At 43.0% G+C, this 20,595-nt stretch overlaps 1 protein-coding gene across 1 annotated transcript in view; it reads left to right on the top strand.

Annotated features, from left to right (window-relative positions):
* The first annotated feature begins 389 nt into the window (after window positions 1-389).
* FAT2 (FAT atypical cadherin 2) overlaps window positions 390-20,595 on the top strand; it is an 82,677-nt gene continuing 62,471 nt past the window's right edge. The window contains exons 1-5 of the mRNA XM_006863897.1: window positions 390-3,651; window positions 8,098-8,412; window positions 15,756-15,814; window positions 17,339-17,650; window positions 20,288-20,498. Of these exons, the coding sequence (XP_006863959.1) occupies window positions 390-3,651; window positions 8,098-8,412; window positions 15,756-15,814; window positions 17,339-17,650; window positions 20,288-20,498 (4,159 nt within the window). The remainder of the gene's footprint in view (window positions 3,652-8,097; window positions 8,413-15,755; window positions 15,815-17,338; window positions 17,651-20,287; window positions 20,499-20,595) is intronic.

Raw genomic sequence — 20,595 nt, 5'->3', positions numbered from 1 at the left:
GGGAGTCACAGAAGGTTTTTGTGGCAAAGGAATGAAGTAGAATTGTGGCGTAGCTACTGGGTGCTCTTGTGAAAGAATCTCAAGCTACTTGGTTATTCTTTGAGAACAAGTATTCTTAATCTTGCCACTACTGACATCTGGGGCCAGATAAGTGTTTGCTTTGAAGGCTATCCTATGCACTACGGGGTGTGTTGTAGCATCTGGACCTCTACCCACTAAAGTAGTGTTAACACCCCATCTGGAACAACCAAAAATACCTTCAGACATTGATAAATGTCCTACGGGGACAACTCTGCACCCTTGTTTGGAATCATGGCAGCAAGATCCATTTCCTTCCTAATCTACACTTTGTTGTTTTTTTTGTCCAGGGTTACAGGAACTTTTTCACCATGACTATTGTCTTACTGGTCTTTGCCTTTTCCTTGCTTCACTGCATGACCTGTGAGAAGCCCCTAGAAGACACCATCTTCTCTTCAGCTTGGCACTTCACCCATCCCCTGTACAATGCCACCATCTGTGAAAACTCCTCTCCGAAGACCTACGTGGAGAGCATGGAGAAAATGGGCATCTACCTCGCGGAGCCTCAGTGGGCAGTGAAGTACCGGATCATCTCTGGGGATGTGGCCAATGTGTTTAAAACAGAGGAGTATGTGGTGGGCAACTTCTGCTTTCTAAGAATAAGGACAAAAAGTAGCAACACGGCTCTTCTGAACAGGGAAGTACGAGATAGCTATACACTCATTATCCAAGCCACAGAAAAGACCTTGGAACTTGAAGCGTTGACCCACGTGGTAGTTCATATTCTGGACCAGAATGACCTGAAGCCACTCTTTTCCCCACCTTCATACAAAGTCACCATTTCTGAGGACATGCCCCTCAAGAGTCCCATCTGCAAGGTGACTGCTACAGACGCTGACCTGGGCCAGAATGCTGAGTTCTACTATGCCTTTAACACGAGGTCGGAGATGTTTGCCATTCATCCCACCAGTGGGGTGGTGACTGTGGCTGGGAAGCTCAACGTCACATGGAGAGGGAAGCATGAGCTCCAGGTGCTGGCTATAGACCGCATGCGGAAAATCTCTGAGGGCAATGGGTTTGGCAATTTAGCTGCACTCGTCATCCAAGTAGAGCCTGCCCTCTGGAAGCCCCCAGTCATTGCCTCCGTAGTAGTGACTCCACCAGATGACCATGAGGGCACCACCTATGCCACAGTAGCGGTGGATGCCAGCAATTCAGGAACTGATGTGGACTCCTTGGAAATTGTTGGTGGTGACCCTGGAAAGCACTTCAAAGCCATCAAATCTTATGCCCAGAGGAATGAGTTCAGTTTGGTGTCCATCAAAGACATCAATTGGGTGGAGCACCTTCATGGCTTCAACCTTAGCCTTCAAGCCAAAAGCAGGAGCAAACCTGCATTTAATTCTCAGATCCGGGGCTTTCATCTACCCCCTTCCCAAGTAGCTTCCCTCAAATTTGAGCAGGCTGTTTACAGAGTACAACTCAGTGAGTTTTCACCTCCTGGGAGCCGTGTGGTGATGGTGAAAGCCACCCCAGCCTTCCCCAACCAGAGGTATGTTCTAAAACCATCCTCAGAGAGTGCAGGGTTTAAACTTAATGTGCACACCGGACTGATCACCACTACAAAGTTCCTGGACTTCCATGACCGAGCCCACTATCAGTTACACATCAGAACCTCACTGGGTTTGGCCTCCACCACGGTGGTCATCAACATAACAGACTGTAACAACCACGCCCCCATCTTTAACAAGTCTTCCTATGATGCCAACTTTGATGAGAATATCCCTCCAGGTACCAGTATTTTGACTGTTACTGCCACAGACCAGGATCATGGGGAGAATGGATACATCACCTATTCCATTGCTGGTCCCAAAGCAGTGCCATTTTCTATTGACCCTTACCTGGGGATCATTTCCACCTCCAAACCCATGGACTATGAGCTCATGAAAAGAATTTATACCTTCCGGGTATGGGCATCAGACTGGGGATCCCCATTTCGTCGGGTAAAAGAAGTATCCATTTCTCTTATGCTCAAGAACTTAAATGATAACCAGCCTATGTTTGAGGAAGTCAATTGCACTGGGTCTATCCATGAAGACTCTCCAGTGGGGAAATCGTTAATGACTGTGTCAGCTATAGATGTGGATGAACTTCAGAATCTGAAATATGAGATTGTATCTGGCAATGAACTAGGGTATTTTGATATAAATCATTTCTCTGGAGAAATATCCCTCAACCGTGCTTTTCTGAACCATACTGGTGGTCATCCCACCCACTATTCCCTGAAAATTACAGCTTCAGATGGGAAATACTATGCCTTGCCCACCACATTGAATATTACCGTGGTAAAGAACTCTCGTTTAGAGGTCCCTGTGACATGTGATAAGACAGGGGTGTTGACACAGTTCACAAAGACCATCATTCTCCATTCTGTTGTGCTTCAAAATCAGGAATCCAGTGCTGAAGAATTCACATTCTTAAGCACCTATCAGATCAACCATCATATCCCCCAGTTTGAGGACCACTTTCCCCAGTCCATTGACATCCTTGAGAATGTTCCTGTCAATACTCCACTGGCCCACCTGGCAGCCACTGACCCTGATGCTGACTTTAATGGTAAACTGGTCTATGTGATCGCAGATGGCAATGAGGAAGGCTGCTTTGATATTGAGCGGGAGACAGGGCTGCTCAGTGTGGCTGCTCCTTTGGACTATGAGGCCACTAGTTTCTACATCCTCAACATAACAGTGTACGACCTAGGCATTCCCCAGAAGTCCTCCTGGAAGCTGCTGACGGTGAATGTAATAGACGGGAACGACAATGCGCCCAGATTCCCTCCTGGTGGATACCAGGTCACCATTTCAGAGGACACAGAAGTTGGGAGCACAATTGCACAGCTGAAAGCAAAAGATGCTGACTCAGATGACAATGGGCGGGTCCGCTACACTCTGCTAACTCCCACAGAAAAGTTCTCCCTCCACCCCCTTACTGGGGAACTGATTGTCACAGGACACTTGGACCGGGAATCAGAATCTCAGTATATACTCAAGGTGGAAGTCAGGGACCAGCCCAGGAAGGACCACCAGCTCTTCTCTGTCACTGATCTGATAGTCACATTGGAAGATGCCAATGACAACTCTCCTCAGTGCTTCACAGAACTCAGCAGGCTCAAGGTCCCAGAGGACCTGCCCCCAGGGACTATCCTGACATTTCTGGACGCCTCTGATCCTGACTTGGGCCCTGCGGGAGAAGTGCAATATGTGCTACTGGATGATGTCCATGGGACCTTCCGGGTTGACCTGATGACTGGAGCACTTAGTCTAGAGAAGGAGTTGGACTTTGAGAGGAGGGCTGGGTACAATCTGAGTCTGTGGGCCAGTGATAGTGGAAAGCCCCTCGCCCGTCGGACCCTGTGCCAGGTGGAAGTGATAGTCCTGGATGTGAATGAGAATCTCCACCCTCCCCGCTTTACCTCCTTTGTGCACCAAGGCCAGGTACAGGAGGACAGCCCCTCAGGAACACAGGTGATGGTAGTGGCTGCCCATGACAGTGACAGTGGCTTGGATGGGGAACTCCAGTACTTCTTGCGGGCTGGCACCAGCCTTGCAACCTTCAGCATCAACCAAGACACAGGTACTGAGGGTGCGGTAGGATGAGAGTGTCAGGCCTGGGAAAAGATAAGCCCAAGGGAAACCAAGAACTGCCCTGAAAGAAATCAGGCTGCAGGCTAACAGGAATGGCAATAATGAGGGAGCTCTGGTAGCATAGTGGTTACGAATCGGGCTGTGAACCGCAAGGTCAGCAGTTCGAAACTACCAGCTGTTCCACAGGAGAAAGAGGAGGCTTTCTGCTCCTGTAAAGATTTGCAGCCTCGGAAACCCTGTACAGGGTCGTGATGAGTCGGCACCAACTCCACGGCACATAACAACAATAACTCCTTCCTGTAGAGGCCTGGATAGCATAGATGGTTTGTGTTTGACTACTAACCAAAGGTTGAAGGTTCAAACCCACCCAGTGGCACTGTGGAAGAAAGTCCTGGTGATCGCCTTCTATAAAGATTACAACCAGTAAAACCCTAGGGAGCTCATAGATAGCCATGAGTTGAAGGTGTCTCATGGCAATGGGTTTATATAATTGTTTTTTCTTATTTTTTCCACCTTCTTCTGCCTTCTATTTTAAATGTATCTTTACCGGATATGTATGTATATCATATGTATATATATATGTGTGTGTGTGTGTGTGTGTGGGTGTACATACACACATGCATGTTGTTATTGTTCTTAAGTATTGTTGAGTTGGTTCCAACTCATAGTGACCCTGTAAAGGGTTTCCGAAGCTTTAAATCTTTGAGGGAGCAGAAAACCTCATCTTTCTCCTGTGGAGCAGCTGGTGGGCATGAATCACTGATCTTTTGGTTTGCAGTCCATTCATTGTTTATTGTATACGTTCATAGGTTTATCTTATTTTATTGCACATTTTCAATGTATATGGATATTTCCAAATGAGTTTCCAAATAGTTAGCAGCAAGTTATTTATTTCTGCTTCAGAGAAAATAAGTGCTAGTCAGCACACATTTACTGAGCACCCACCACTTGTGATTCCCTTAGACAGGCACCTTGGAGGACATCCGAGGTGGATAAAGGCAGCCACGACCCTCAAGGAACTTACAGTCCGGTGGGTGATTTAGTCCCAGAGTAAAGGGCAGTGTGATTAATGTAGTTAAAAAAAACATTCAACTGTCAACCATTCATTCTAGTTTCAATTTTCCCACTTACTTGCTACATGGTTTTGGTCAAGTTATTTTCCCTCTCTGGGTCTCAGTTCCCCTACCTGTCAAAGGAGTAAAGGCCCTTCAGTCCTGACAGGCTTTCTCTGTGAGCATGGGACCTGTCCTCGCTGACAGGCCCTGACAGCTGATTGGGATTCATTAGGGGGCTCAGGATGGAAGCTTTCTTTGTTTACTCTCGAACCTTTGACTTCTAGGACAGTGCTGGCCCATAGTCAACAAGTCCTCAGTACATATTTTTAGTTTGAGTATACGAATGAATGAAGCAGAGTCTCCAAAATAAAGATCATGGAGAAGGAAACAGCAATTTCTTCATCAAACCCTAACCTTTAGATTTATATCTATAACAACATAAAGCTTGATGGAAGCTGTTTTAGGGTAGTTGTGAGGCAATCGTTAGATTCCCTAGGTAGTTTATGCCCTTGGCTGATAACCTAAAGGTTTGATTTTAAGTTCATCCACAGTCACAGTATAGTCCTGGTGTGGCACTGTAAGAATAACATGCTAACTGCAAGTTTGGCAGTTCAAATCCACCAGCTCCTCCTCTAAAACCTTATCCAGGTCACTATGAATCAGAACTGACTGGATGGCACTAAACAACAGAATCACACTGGAAAAAATAGACTAGGGAACTACTTCCTGTATATCTGCCATTGGCACTGTTCTACTCTGACATACATGGGCTCTTCATGAGTCAGAATCAACTCAAAACCAACTGATTTACTAGCAAAGACATTTCATTTTGTTAATTGCCACATTGCTGATTTTAGAAGTAGGTTACCAGGCCTTTCTTTCTAGTCTGTCTTAGTCTGGAAGCTCTGCTGAAATTTGTTAAGCACCCTAGAAATCCTGCTTTACAGTATGTGAACTAAATCAGTAGGACTTGGGTTGGAGTAGTCAGGAGAGAGCAGTTCAAGTGCCTTAGGCTGAACTCCACAGAGTTCTGAGTTTTATGCTGTGTTCTATCATTGGTGTCCTATTTAAACCTCACACCACCCTGAGAGGCAAGGTCATTACTGTCAAGCAGTTTATAAAAGAAAATGGCAATCTCAGGAGCAGATAGCATGCAACTGATACCACAGGGTTCAAATCCTGGTCTGTCTGTCTCCAAAGGTAGTGCTCTCTCCAATACATTGAATGTTCTTCTAAGATGAAGTAAAAATCAACTTCAGAAGGGTGTCTGTCAGTTTCCCTCCCTGTAAAACAGGGAGAGAAGATGGCTTCCCAGGTGAATATAATATGTCAACAAAAGGGTCTTCAATGTCTTCTGGTTAAATAAACTTGGGAATCCTGCATATCCTCATTTTAGCAGAGACAGGTGCTGATAGGTTCTACAATAAGGATAATATTATTGTCTTGAAATCTACCTGACCTCCTCACCATCTGAAACTCTGTAACCGTACTTTTCCCTTCCTTTGCTTTATAGTTGTCCTGATCAGAGATTGACATCCCAGATTCCCTATTTCCAGTCTTGTAGTTTTGTTCTACTCTGGACACTTCCATATCTGGACTGAATTTCAGGTTGTTATGACACATATGTCAACTCTTTTTCGTTCTCAGGCCAACAAACTCCCTTTAGTATATTTCAGAGCATAGGCTTGGCTTTTTTTCAAAGCCTTTGATTTTTGTTTACCTTGAAATGTTCTGATTTCATCATCATATTTAATGGACAACTTTGACTGGGTATATAATTCTTTGTTGGCAGTTTTTTTTCTTTCATAATTTTGTGTATCCCAATTGCCTTCTTGTCTGCATGGTTTCTGCTGAGAAATCAGAGTTTAATTTTATTGGTTTTTCTTTATAGGTAACATCTTGTTTTTCTCGAATTGCTTTCAGGATTCTTTCCTTGTATTTGATTCTGGAGAATTTGAATATAATATGTTCTGGTGGGGTTTTTTGGGAGTCTGTCCTGCCTGGGATTTGCTCAGCTTTTTGATGTTAGCTTATGTTTTCATCTTCCATGATGTTAGGAAATTTTTCTTCCAGCAGTTCTTCGACTATTTTTTCTGTGGTTTTCTCTCTTTCTTCCTGTTCTGGAATTCTAATCACTCATAGGTCATTCCTCTTCATGTTGTCCCACATGAATCTTAGGCTTTCTTCAGATTTTTTCTTTTTTCCTAATTATTCTTCTATCTTAACAGTATTGAGAGATTTATCTTCAAGTTTGCTAATTCTGGCCTCCATTGATTCAGTTCTACTCCTTTGCCCTTTCAATGTATCATCTATTTCTGATATTTTAGTATTGATCATCTGTACCTCTGTTTGCAGGTTTTTTATTGTCTCCAATGCTGTATCTATTTTGTTCGATTGTTCCTGTAGCACTTTTCTGAATTTTTTCTTGTTTTCCTCCATCTTTCTGTGGAACATTTGCATGTACCTCAATAGCATTCTCCTAAATTCTTGTTCAGGTAGTTCCAGTGCCTCTTTTTCCTCAAAAGCATTTTCTAATTTTTCCTCTTGGTCATTTGTTTGAGTTACTCTGTCTTATGTCTGCATGTGAGCAGAATTTTTCTGCTGTTGTGGTGGTGTTGTATTTGTATTCAGCTGGATGTATATTGATGTATTCTTAGGCACTCACCAATTGCCTCCTGGTGGATGTGATCAGGAGATGAGCTTCTCTGTTCACTGTTCATACAGTTCAATTCAGAGTGGTCTTGGTAGATATTGGTTGTAGTCACTGCAGTAGTCACTGTAGTAGCTGGAATTGGCTCATGACCAATTGGTGGGGTTGCAGAGGGTGCAGTTGAGGCTTGGCTGTATGGCTGCAGTTGATATCTCCTGTCAGGTGAGGCAAGAAGAGAAAATGCTCCCACAAGATAGAATGAGGACCAAGAAACAAAACTTCGTCTCTGCAAGTCGCAGGCAGGTTTCTGCAATGGGAACGCTCTTGTCTTTCAATCCGCTCACTCCTGCTCAAAATGACTGAAGCAGTCAATCAGAATTCACCTCCTTTCTTGCTTCTGTTCAAATTATTTCTTCAGGTAAGTCCTGGAGCCACCTATTTATCTATTTATTGTAAGTTCAGAGGTCCAGGACCATCCTCCAAATCTGTTTTGTCCATCTTTCTGTGTCTCAATAAGGATATTACTCAAAATTTCTCTTTATTTAATTCAGCACCTCCAGTATCATATGGGCAACGTACACACACACACTTTTTTGGTTTATAGAACACCAATTAATATTCTTTCCATAATACACTTTGGGGAATTTTGGGTAAGCTGTTCTTTAAAGCCACTTTGAGGTTTTTCTAAAGCCATTAATATATTTTGGGTTTTGTGATTCATTGTCCCTAGGAGTGATTCAGACCATGGTACCCCTGGACCGAGAATTTGTATCCTACTACTGGTTGACTGTACTGGCAGTGGACAAGGGCTCTGTGCCCCTCTCTTCCATAACTGAAGTCTACATTGAGGTTACAGATGTCAATGACAACCCACCCCGGATGTCCAGACCTGTATTCTATCCCTCTGTCCGGGAGGATGCACCCTTGAACACCTCTGTACTTCAGCTGGATGCATGGGACCCAGATTCCAGCTCCAATGGGAAGCTGACCTTCAACATCACCAGTGGAAACCACATGGGGTTCTTTGTTATTCATCCTCTCACAGGTAAGGACCCTAGAAAGCTCAGTGATGAGAATTCTCTATGACAGTTGTTCTCAAGGCCAGGTCCCAGACCAGCATCATCAGCCTCACCTGAGAACTTGTTAGACGTTTATCTTCTGAGGCCCCATCAGAGATGACTGAATCAGAACACTGAGGGTAAGACCTTAACAACTGTGTTTAAACAAACCTTCTAAGGAATTCTGGTGTGTGCTAAAGTTTGAGAGCCACTTCTCTGCAAAGTCCATTTCAAGGGAAAATGAAAAAAGATTTTGGTTTTATCTTTTTGGGACTCAGGGATGGTAAACAGGCTGCCCAGTGGTCAAACTGGTACTACATAGTACCTCCACAGTGCTCCTAAACTGACCCCTCCCTGAGCCACAAACCACAGATAAAAACACTTACCCTAGATTCCTGAATAATCCCAAACTTGCCCACAGAGCAGTGGCAATAAGGATCCACTAAAGTGAAATTGGAGTCTTGGTGTGATGCTGCTGTAGGATAAGCACTGGACCATAAAGTCAGTTTGAACTTCAAGGTCAGAGGTTCAAACCCACCAGCCACTCCTTGGAAACCCTATACAGGGTTGCTATGAGTCAGAACTGACTTAATGGTACTTAACAACAACAAAAGTAAAATTCAGGGCAGCAGTAGAATTCTCATCCTCCATCTAGGAGACCAGATACAGTTCCCACCCAATGTGCTTCATGCAAACCACCACCTGTCTGTCACTGGAGGCTTGTGTGTTGCTATGATTCGGGACAGGTTTCAGTGGAGCTTCCAGACTAAGATGGACTAGGAAGAAAAGCCTCACAATCTACTTCTGAAACTTAGCCAGTGAAAACCTTATCAATTATAGTGGTCCAGTCCTATGGGTTGTTATGAGTCAAAGACTGACTTATTGGCAGCTAACAACACCAAAGTCCAAACAACCATCTCACTAACATCTGTCCTTGAGCACAAGGCAGACTGGGACAAGGATGGTGAAACGAGCAGAGGAATCCAGTGGTCACAGCTGGCCACAGCGTGCCAGATGTAACCCACAGAAGTGTTTGGTTTGGCTTGTACAGTCTTGGAATAATTTTATTTCCCAAGTATTTGCCAACACTTGAAAAACAGCATATTTCACATTCACAAGATTGCAGATTTCTGGTTCTTGGAGAACTGGAATATCTGGCCATACTGACTGTATATTCCCATAGGGCCACCAGACTGGAGCTGACAGCAGCTCCCTATGTAGGCCAGACACATGCTCTCCAGGGTTCCCATCACTCACAGTTATATCATTCCCCACTTATGCTACCAGCCTGGCTCCTCTTGTGTTAGAACCTGAGAGTCAGTTCACTTTACTATGAACACTTCTCAAGGGCCACATTTTCCTCTTGAAGGATGAACACCACCCTTCTTGTAGAGAAGACTGATGTTTCCTCTTCTAAACCCAGTATTTCACTCTCCAGACACAAAAATGTACCCTTGTCCTGGAAGGACAGAACTCTGGCATGACTGGAGGAAGGAGGGAGAGGCAGATTGCTAGCAGGGAGTATTCCATCCTCCAGACAAAAGAAAACCAGGAGGAGCCATGAATCTGAGAATGGTGGTGCAGACAGCTGGTGGGGAATACAGTGTGTATTGGCCCACTGATATTGTTGGAAACTTTTCCTGTTAACCTTTGACCTCAGGATATGGATTCGTCCTTCTACAAAGAGGGTGTTTTTCCCTGAAGTCTGGTCAATAGGTCTAAGCTAGCTTTCCCTGGGTCCACCCTGTCCGTCTGTTTTCACAAGAAGGCAGAGATTTCTTACCTGAAACATTAATTTCTCAACTTCATCCAAACCCTTGTTCTGTTTACTGTCAACAGTTCCCTGACACTGCTGCTGTTGTTAAGTGCTGTGGAGTAGGTTCCAATTTATAACAACTCTGCATAAGCTTTCCAAGAAGGGGTTGCTGAATTTGAACTGCCAACCTTTCGGTTAGTAGTCCAGTGTTTATCCTACAGCACCACACCAAGGCTAGGTCTGGCAAAATGCTCTTGAGGGCAGAGATATTCCCAGTCTTCTTGTAGCTGGGGAACAGAAAACTCTTAAACATTGTAAAGTAAAATACTATTTTTTACTTTAATATTTTAAAATATTAAATATTTAATTATTGCTATGAGGAAAAATTGGGTAAAAATCACTACTCTTTCCATCACCCACAGCCTCTTTCTCATTGTTGTTAAGTGCTATTGAGTCAGTTCCTACTCACAGTGATCCTGTATAGGGTTTCCAAGAAGTGACTGGTGAGTTTGAACTGCTGACCTTGTGATTGGATGGTTTCCCTGTATACTTAAGATAAAGTCAGATCGTGCTGTATCCCACACATTTATACTTCATCTGCACCCTGCCAACCTCTCTGGCTTCATTTTGTCCCTCTTACCTGGTCATTCTCTTGGTTCCATCAGCACGGCCTTCTTTAGTTCATGTTCCCTCCTGGCACAGGGCGTTTTGCAAATTCCACCACTCTGTCCTCATAGAGCCTTGTTTTAGCTCTCAGTCCAGCTGCTCTTTCCTTAGAGATGTTTTTCCGCGTCTATCAGACACCTTGTAACACCATCTACCCACTTTTATAACACTTACCAGAGAGAACTGTTATTATTGTTGTTAGGTGCCACTGAGTTAGTTTCTATAACAGCCCTATGAACAACAGAATGAAACACTGATCAGTCTTGAACCAATCTCACAATTGTTGCTATGCTTGAGTCCACTGCTGCGGTCACTATGCCAATCCATCTCATTGGTCTCTCTCGTTTTTTCACTGCCCCTCCATACTATCAAGAATGATGTCCTTCTCCATGGACTGGTCTTACCTGATAATATGTCTGAAGTATGATGGATGAAGTCTGGTCATCTTGGCCTCTAAAGAACATTCTGGCTGTACTTCTTCTAACACAGATTTGTTTATTCTTCTAGAAGTCCATGGTACTTTTAATAGTCTTCTCCAACACCCTAACTCAAATGCATCAATTCTTCTATTGTTTTCTTTATTCACTGTTCAACTTTCACATGCATATAAGGCTATTGACAATACCATGGCTTGGATCATACACATCTTCATCTGCAAACTAACATCTTTATTTGTGCAACATAGTTGTCTAATGTAATAATACATAGTTTGATTTCTTGTCTCCTGCTTTCCAATGCAAAATGAAGTATTTGACAAATTTAACTTTTCTCTATTTATTTCTCTGGTATTGTAGTGGTTACAAATCAGGCTGCGAACTGTAAGGTCAGCAGTTTGAAACTACCAGCTGTTCCACGGGAGAAAGATGAGGCTTTCTGCTCCCGTAAAGATTTACAACCTCAGAAACCCTGTACAGGGTCGCTATGAATCGGAACCAACTTCATGGCACTTAACAACAACAACAACATTTATTAGTACACTTGTGACATTTTAATTTTCTTTGCATTGAGATGCAATCCATACTGACATTTGTGGTCTTTGATATTCATCAATAAGTATTTTAAGTCCTTTGGCTTTCAGCAAGTAAGGTTGTATACCACAAGTTGCTGGTGAGTCTTCCTTCTTCAGCGAAATTTTACTTGCATGTGATATTAATGATACTGCATAATGATTTCCATATTCTATTGGGTCACCTCTCTTTGGAATGGGCACAAATAGGGATCTTTTCCAGTCAGTTGACCAGGTAGCTGTCTTCCAAATTTCTTGGCATAGATGAGTGAGTGCCTCCAGTACTGTCTCAGTTTGTTGAAAGCTTTCAATTTGTATTCCATCTATTCCTGGAGCCTTGTTCTTTGAAAATGGATTTAGGCACCTTGGGCTTCTTCCTTCAGTACCATTCATTCTTGATCATATGCTATCTTTTGAAATGATTGAGCATCGTCCATTTCTTTTTGGCACAATGACTTTGTGCATTCTTTTCATATTCTTTTGATGTCTTTGGAACCATTCAATATTTTGCCCATAGAATCCTTTGGTATGGCAAGCAGAGGCTTGACATTTTTCTTCAATTCTTCCAGTTTGAGAAAAGCTGAGTGTGTTCTTCCCTTATGGTTTCCAATTCTAGGTCTTTGCACATATCATAACATTTGATTTAGTCTTCTTGAGCTGCCCTTTGAAATTTTCTGTTCAGCTTTTTTATCTCCTTATTTCTTCCATTTACTTTAGCATCTAAACACTGGAGAGCAAGTTTCAGAGACTCTTCTGACAACCATTTGGGTCTTCTCTTCGTAACAACTTTTTGCTTTCTTCATGTATGACGCTCTTGATGTCATCCCACAACTCTTCTGGTCTTTGGTCATTAGCATCCAATTCATCAAATATGTTCTTGAGATGTTATTTAAATTCAGGTGGGACATGTTCAAAGTCAAATTTTGGCTCTCGTGGACTTGTTTTCATTTCCCTCAGATTCAGCTTGAACTTGGATATGAACAATTGATGGTATGTTTCACAGTCAGCCCCTAGACTTGTTTTGACTCATGATATGGATCTTTTCCACTGTCTCTTTCCACAGATGTAACCAATTTGATTTTTATGTATTCCATATGTATATTCATATTTTATGTTGTTTTAAAAAAGTATTTACATTGAAGTCATTGTTCTAGCAAAATCCTATCATACAATCTCCAGCATAATTTCTATTACCAAGGCCATACATTCCAATTACTGATACCTCCTCTTTGTTTTCAACCTTTGCATTCGAACCACCAGTAATTATTAATACTTGCTTGATCAATTGCAGACCAAAGAAGTTGGTAGTATTTTTCAATTTCATCATCATTGGTTTTAGTGGTTGGTGTGTAAATTTGAGTAAATAGTGGTATTAACTGGTCTTTCTTGTAGATGTATGGATATTATCCTATATCAGACAGCATTATACTTCAAGACAGATCTTGAAATGTTCTTTTTGATGACAAATGTAATGCTATTCCTCTTCAATTTGTCATTTCTGGCATAGCAAACCCAGTGAATGTCAGATTCAAAATGGCCAATACCAGTCCATTTCAGTTCATTAATGCCTGGGATATTGATATTTATGCATTCCTTTTCATTTTTGACAGTTTCCAAATTTCCTAGATTCATACTTCATACATTCCATGTTCTAATTATTAATGGGTGTTTGCAGCTGTTTCTCCTCAATTTGAGCTGTGGCCCATCAACAAATGAAGGTCCCAAAAGCTTTACTCCAATCACATCATAACAGTCTGTTCTAACTTTGAGGAGGCAACTCTTTCCAGTCATATTTTGAGTGCTTTCCAATTGGAGGGACTCATCTACCAGTACTATATCTGACATTATTCTAGTGCTATTCATGTTTCAATATTCCATATTCTGGTGCTGTCTGACAGTGTTTCTCTGCTATTCATAAGGTTCGCGTTGACTAAATATTTGGAAGCAGTCCGTCTCTCCTTCTTCCTAGTCTGTCTTGGTCTAGAAGATCAGATGAAACTTGTCCACTGTGGGTAGTCCTGTTGGCATTCAGAATACCTGTGGCTTAGCTTCAGCATCACAGCAACACATAAGCCACCACAGTACAACAAACGGACAGATTAGTGGTGGACCACAGAGAATATTACATTTATTTGCGTGAGCATTCCACTAATTTACATGACCTTCACAAGTCTCCAAAGATTGGTTCTTAAGAAAAGGGACCTTGAATCTTTTTGCCCTCCATAATATATCCAGTGCCTGGTACACAATGGTAACTCAATAAATCTAAATAAATAAATAAATCTTTACCAGTATCCACAGTCTTTTGTTAAACCCAAGGTCATTTATTCAGCAAACATTGAAAAGACCTTGTTGTTGTTGTTGGGTACCATCTTGTTTATACTAACACATAGTGACCCTATGCACAGCAGAGTGAAACAATGCCTGGTCCTGGGTCAACCTCACAGTCATTGCTACACCTGAGCCCATCGCTGCCACCACTGTGCCAATCTATCTCTTTGGGGGTCTTCCCCTTTTTCTCCAACCCTCCACTTTACCAAACATGATATCCTTCTCTAGTGACTGGCCCCTCCTGATAATATGTCCTAAGTATGAGAAACAATGTTTGGTCATCCTGATTTCCAAGGAACATTCTGGCATACTTCTTCCAAGATAGATTTGTCTGTTCTTTGGGCAGTCCGCGGTACTTTTCATGTTCTCCTTAGCAAAGTCTTTAAACAAGATGCTGTGTAGAGACATAAAGATAAATAAGACATGGTTTCCGGGCTTGAGGAATTCTGACCATCAGAAACATGAAGATCTGGATGTAACTATAAAACCAACGTAAAGGAGCACAACATCATAAAAGAGGCGTAGATATGGTGCCGTGGGTGCTCAGAGGAGAGAGGAAGCTGCTCTGTGTGGTGGATCCGCAGTGGCTCTATGGACCAGGGAGGGGGTTATGTTGAGCTGAAGGATGGGAAGAATGTAACAAGTGGCAGACTAGGAGAGCATGGCATGACCCTTAGCCTGGAAGTAAGAAGACCTAGAAACAGTTTCTAAAAGCATATCCCAGTTTTGCCATTAGTGACTGAGGCCTTGGGAAATTGCTTCCCTGCCCTATGCATCGCTTTTCTCCCTAGTACGGTGGATATAATAATCATACCTCCCTCTTATGGTTTGTTATGAAGATTAAATGGATTAATATATTGTTGTTAATTGCCATCAAGTTGGTTCTAATTCATAGTGACTCTGTATAGGGTTTTCGAGGAGCAGCTGGTGGGTTTGAACTGCCAGCCTTGTGGTTCACAGTCCAGTGCTGATCCTATAGCAACACATCTGGAGTCCAAATGAATATATACAGAGATATAAAGAATTTAGAAGAGTGCCTGGGCATTTGAGTGCCCACTAAGTGTTGGCTGCCATGGTGCTTATGCAAGGAGGACTTGGGAATGAAACAGGAGGTGTTGTTGGAGTAAGACCTAGAATGTGGTGGGTACGGTTGAAAAGAACAGAATGATCAGCAATGATCAGAAGTGGAACCAATAACACTTAGAAAAATTTTGGATCAGGGAGGGGAGAAAGAGGAAAGGGTCAAGGATGGGCCTGAGGTTTCAAGCTGGAGTGATTGGGAAGCATTTGTTTGGAGGAGAAAAACAATGAGCTGCTCCTGCTATCCTGGTTGCTGAATTTTTGAACTATCACTTTAGCATAATGTTGACCGTGGAAAGTGGGTGGAACATCTCCTGCTTCCTATTTTTCCCCTTCCCTCCCCCAGGGCGCCATTTCCTCTTAATGTACCTTCTCTTGACAGAACAGAAAAATTCTGTGCTGGGATTTAAATGTAATCCTTGAATTTCACCCCAGGAAAGTAACCCTGAGAACTCTGTGCTCACATCTCCTCCTGTCATCTTTCTCCCCAGGTCTCCTCTCCACAGCTAGGCAGCTGGACCGAGAGAACAAGGATGAACACATCCTGGAGGTGAGTAATAGTGAGGGAGTCATTGGGGTTGGCTTTGGAGATGTGGAGGCTCCAGAAGAAGTCCAGATCTAGGGCCACATGCTTGTATCCAAATGCTGTGGCTGAGGAGGATGCTGGGCTCAGAGAGGAGGAGATGTTTGCGCTGAGCCTTGCTATGGTTGGTGGTAGAGACTTTAGGGGTCTTTGCTGGCTCTTCAGCACTGTGAAGGAATCTAAAACCATGTCCAGGTTGGACAGGAAACATTGATTGTTTAGTAATGTCTGCAGTGAGCACAGGAAGGGAGAGTGTAAATGTGTGCTCTGCACTTGCCTAATCTAGTTTCCAGGCCATTCTCTGGCCTAGAGAAAGAGCAACATCAGGTCAATAGCAGACCTTTGTCTTCTAGATATGGGCTTATCCCAGGATGTTTCTAAAATCACATAGACATCTCTGATGCCCATTCCAGTGAGACATGTTGGTTCCTGACTTAAGCCAAAAAACCATACCTATTGCCATTGAGTTGATTCCAGCTGTTAGTCACCCTATAGGACAGAGTAGAAGTGCTCTGTAGGGTTTCTGAGACTGTAAGTCTTTATGGAAATAGACACAGTCTCATCTTTTTCCTGCTGGTGGGTTTGAACCACCGACTTTGAGGTTAGTGGCCCAACACTTAATTAACCCTGGGATGTCAGGTGGGGAATCAAGCTATGCCCCCTCTTGAACTGTACATAACTGATAAACACGCATCTTTTCTCATCTTTAAGACCACAGGAGGGGAGGGCTTGAAATACATTTTGCCTTCTTTGTTCCCAAGCTCTGCATATTCTCTTTCCCTTTGTAAGAACTAGATATTATTCATAAGCAGTAGCTAACAAGCCTTTCAATGCTTCGAGGGACAGAAACTTTCTCCATAGTTCAGTGATAGGTATTTAATTTTTAAACACCAAAATATTTTAAAAATTCAGAACCATTTCAATTGGAAATGTCCTTTCTTATGTCTTGAGGTGCCTTCTGGACTACTGATATGTGGCAGGATTTGTCCCTGCATGAAATAAGTCTTGATTCTGAAATCATTACAGTGTTTTTGTCTCACTTTCTGACTTTTATTTCATGCGTTGGGCAGCGTGTTTGGCTCACAAGGTACTACCTTCATAAATATCTTCTCATTTGTTTTCTCTAACCTCAAGTAGCTTAAGGAAACCCAAGAACAAAGCTTGTTAGAATTAAGAGCAGATGAAAAGTCTCTGAGAAATGGCCTATAGCCTTCCTGAGGAAAGAGTGCCAGCTTTGGCTGGAGCCTCTGCCTCTGTCTTCTTCCAGTTCTTTCTGGTTTCTTTCTCTGATCTCACTGGCTTTCTTGTGGGCGAGGTTACCCAAGTTCCAAGTAGGTGAGGTTATGATAATCAAATAAAGGGCCTGCACTGAAGAACAACCTGGCACCTACTTCCAGGTTGTCCAGAGCAGTGGTAAGTTTGCAGTGGGCAACTTACATTCAATGTTTGGCCTGTGGCAACTCTGGCACTCATGCTCAATTCTATCTCTAGGTGACCGTGCTGGACAATGGGGAGCCTCCACTGAAGTCCACCTCCAGGGTTGTAGTACGCATCTTGGATGTCAACGACAATCCACCTGTGTTCTCCCACAAACTCTTCAATGTCCGCCTTCCAGAGAGGCTGAGCCTGGAAACCCCCAGGCCTGTGTACAGGCTGGTGGCTTCAGACTTGGATGAGGGTCTTAATAGCAGGATCACCTACAGCATCGAAGAGAGTGACGAGGAGGGCTTCAGTATCGACCCAGTCACGGGTGTGGTGTCATCCAGCAGAACCTTTGCAGCTGGGGAGTACAACATCCTACCAGTGAGTAGATGCATGGAGGTCCAAGGGAAGAGTGACTTCAGTGGTTTGCAGCACTTGGGGGGACACAGGAGGGATATAGTATCCCCTTGCCAAAAAAGTGTGTGTCTGGGTTGTATTCTTTTGCCATACTTATTCAATCTGTGTGCTGAGCAAATAATTCAAGAAGTTGAACTTTATAAAGAACTCAGCATCAGGATTAGAGGAAGGCTCACCAACAACCTGTAATATGCAGATGACACAACCTTGCTTGCAGAAAGTGAAGAGGACTTGAAGTACTTAGTGACGAAGATCAAAGACTACAACCTTCAATCTGTATTGCATCTCAACATAAACCTCTCTTCTCTCTCTCTCTCTCACACACACACACTTCTTACAATTGCGCCAAAATGCAGCATCATGATAAATGGAGAAAATATTGAAGTTGTCAAGGATTTAACTTTACTTGTATGTACAATTAATGCCCATGGAACCAACAGTCAAGAAAGCAAACGACATATTACACTGGGCCTATTTGCTGCAAATGACCCCTTAAAATTGTTCAAAAGTAAAGATGTCACTTTGAGAACTAAGATGTACCCGGCCTAAGCCATGGTATTTCAACGATCTCATCTGTATGCAAAAGCTAGACAATGAATAAGGAAGACCAAAAAAGAATTGATGCCTTTGAATTATGTTGATGAAGAATATTGAATACATCATGAACAAAAGAATGAACAAATCTTGGAAGAAGTATAGCCAGAAGGTTCCTTAGATGGGAGACCTATGTACTTTGGACATGTTTTTAGGAGGGAATAGTCTCTGGAGAAGGATGCCTTGCTTGGTAAAGTGGAAGGTCAGTGAACAAATAGAAGACCCTCAACAAGATGGATTGACACGGTGGTTGCAACAATGCACTCAAAAACAAACACAGCAACAATTGGGAGGGTAGTGTAAGATCAGGCAGCAGTTCATTCTGCTGCACATAGTGTAGCTATTAGTTTGAACCAACTGAATAACTCTGAACAACACCAGGCAAGGAAATTGTACTCCTCTCCCTGGCTGTCTACCAGAAAAATCAGCAATCTTGAGGATATCAAATGATCAGAAGTTGGGGCCTGTTGTTTTGAGGGCAGTAGGAAGTTTACTGTACTCTGAAATATAAGGCCTTTTTTTTTTTTTTTTTTAGATACAAATTTTTGTGAAAGTAACCTGGGTTGTGGAATCAAGATGAACATTGATTCTAAACCTAGCTCTGCCACATTATGCCTATGTGACTTTTGACCTTTGAACCTTTGTTTTGTCATCTGTAAAATGGGTATAATAACAGTTTCCTTGTGGAAAGTTAATATAGTAAATGGCTAGGGCATGGACTCTCATGTCAGACAGCCGGATGCCGCCCGAGCCTCATAGCCTGGTAGGCATATAATCCCAGGCAGGTGACTTCACTACTCAAAGCCCCAGTTTCCTTCTTTGAAAAGCCCACTTTCTGTTGTGATGATTAAATTAGATATTGTACATATTGTACATACAGCTCTTAGCGTCTGCTAATAGTAAGGGCTCAATATTTTTTAGTTCATTCTGTTTATTGGTAAGTTTGTTAGTGTTGCCATCACAGAAGCACCACAAGTGGATAGCTTTAACAAACAGAAATTGATTTTCTTATACTTTGTTGTTGTTATGTGCCGTGGAGTCGGTTCCGACTCATAGCGACCCTGTACAGGGTTTCCGAGGCTGTAAATCTTTACGGGAGCAGAAGACCTCATCTTTCTCCTGCGGAACATATGGTAGTTTCAAACTGCTGACCCTGAGGTTCGCAGCCCAATTCGTAAGAAATCCAAACTCTGATTCTGGGGGGAGAGAGAGTCTTGTCTCCTCTTAACATCTATGTGTCTTGGCATCAGTCTTTCACTGGATCTAGGAGGTTCTCAGTGTAGGGATCCTCGGTCCAAAGGATTCTTCTGCTCCCGTTTTTTTTTAACTTATGTGGTAGTTAGGACTATCTCTCCTTCTATCCCCTGTGAGATAAAGGGTGTGACTTAAGCAAGGGTGTGACTTGAATCATGGGTTGTAAGGCTATGACTTAAGATACATCCCACACTAATCCTGCATCATAAAAGGGAGGACAATTACATCAGATCACAGAGTTCAGGACAACCACACGATGCTGGGAATCATGGACTAGCCAAGTTGGCATAGACATTTTGAGGGGACTCCTGGTTTGGTGCTGTGGGGTCAGCACTGGACTTCAAACCATGATGTTGGCCATTCAAACCCACCAGCTGCTCTTTGGAAACCATACACAGGATTGTTATGTGTCAGAACCAACTTGGTGGCACTTAACAACAGCAATTCAATCCACGACAGGACACACGTGTGCAAAATCCAATGTAGGCATGAACATACAGTCAGCCTTCAGTTAATTGTGTTCTTATTTTTCACTAACTGTGAGGCTCTTAAGCATAGTTTATATGTTTTGTCACCACCGTGTCTGCACAACCAGCATAGTACCTGTTTATAAACACTCAAGCATGTACTGAATAAATAAATGAACAAGGAAATGAGAGACCTGTTCAGCTAGAGTCCAGGGCATGCTGTTTGTTGGTTTCCAGCCTCCAGACAAAGCCTAAAGCCTAAATTTCAGTTTTGACCTCTTTTCAGATCAAGGCTACAGACAGTGGACAGCCACCACTCTCAGCCAGTGTCCGGCTGCACATCGAGTGGATCCCCCAGCCCCGGCCCTCCTCCATACCGTTGGCCTTTGACGAGACCCACTACAGCTTTACAGTCATGGAGACAGACCCTGTGAACCACATGGTGGGGGTCATCAGTGTTGAGGGCCGCCCTGGCCTCTTCTGGTTCAACATCTCAGGTGAGAAGGGTCCAAGGGCTCAGGTAAGGCCAGCCTCTCCCATCTGTATAGACTAGCTTTCAGTCTTCACGATACAATCCTTCTGACTCCTCTTTTT

The sequence above is a fragment of the Chrysochloris asiatica genome, unplaced genomic scaffold, assembly GCF_000296735.1.
Source record: "Chrysochloris asiatica unplaced genomic scaffold, ChrAsi1.0 scaffold00057, whole genome shotgun sequence".
NCBI lineage: Eukaryota > Metazoa > Chordata > Mammalia > Afrosoricida > Chrysochloridae > Chrysochloris > Chrysochloris asiatica.
This window is presented reverse-complemented; position numbering and strand designations above follow the sequence as displayed.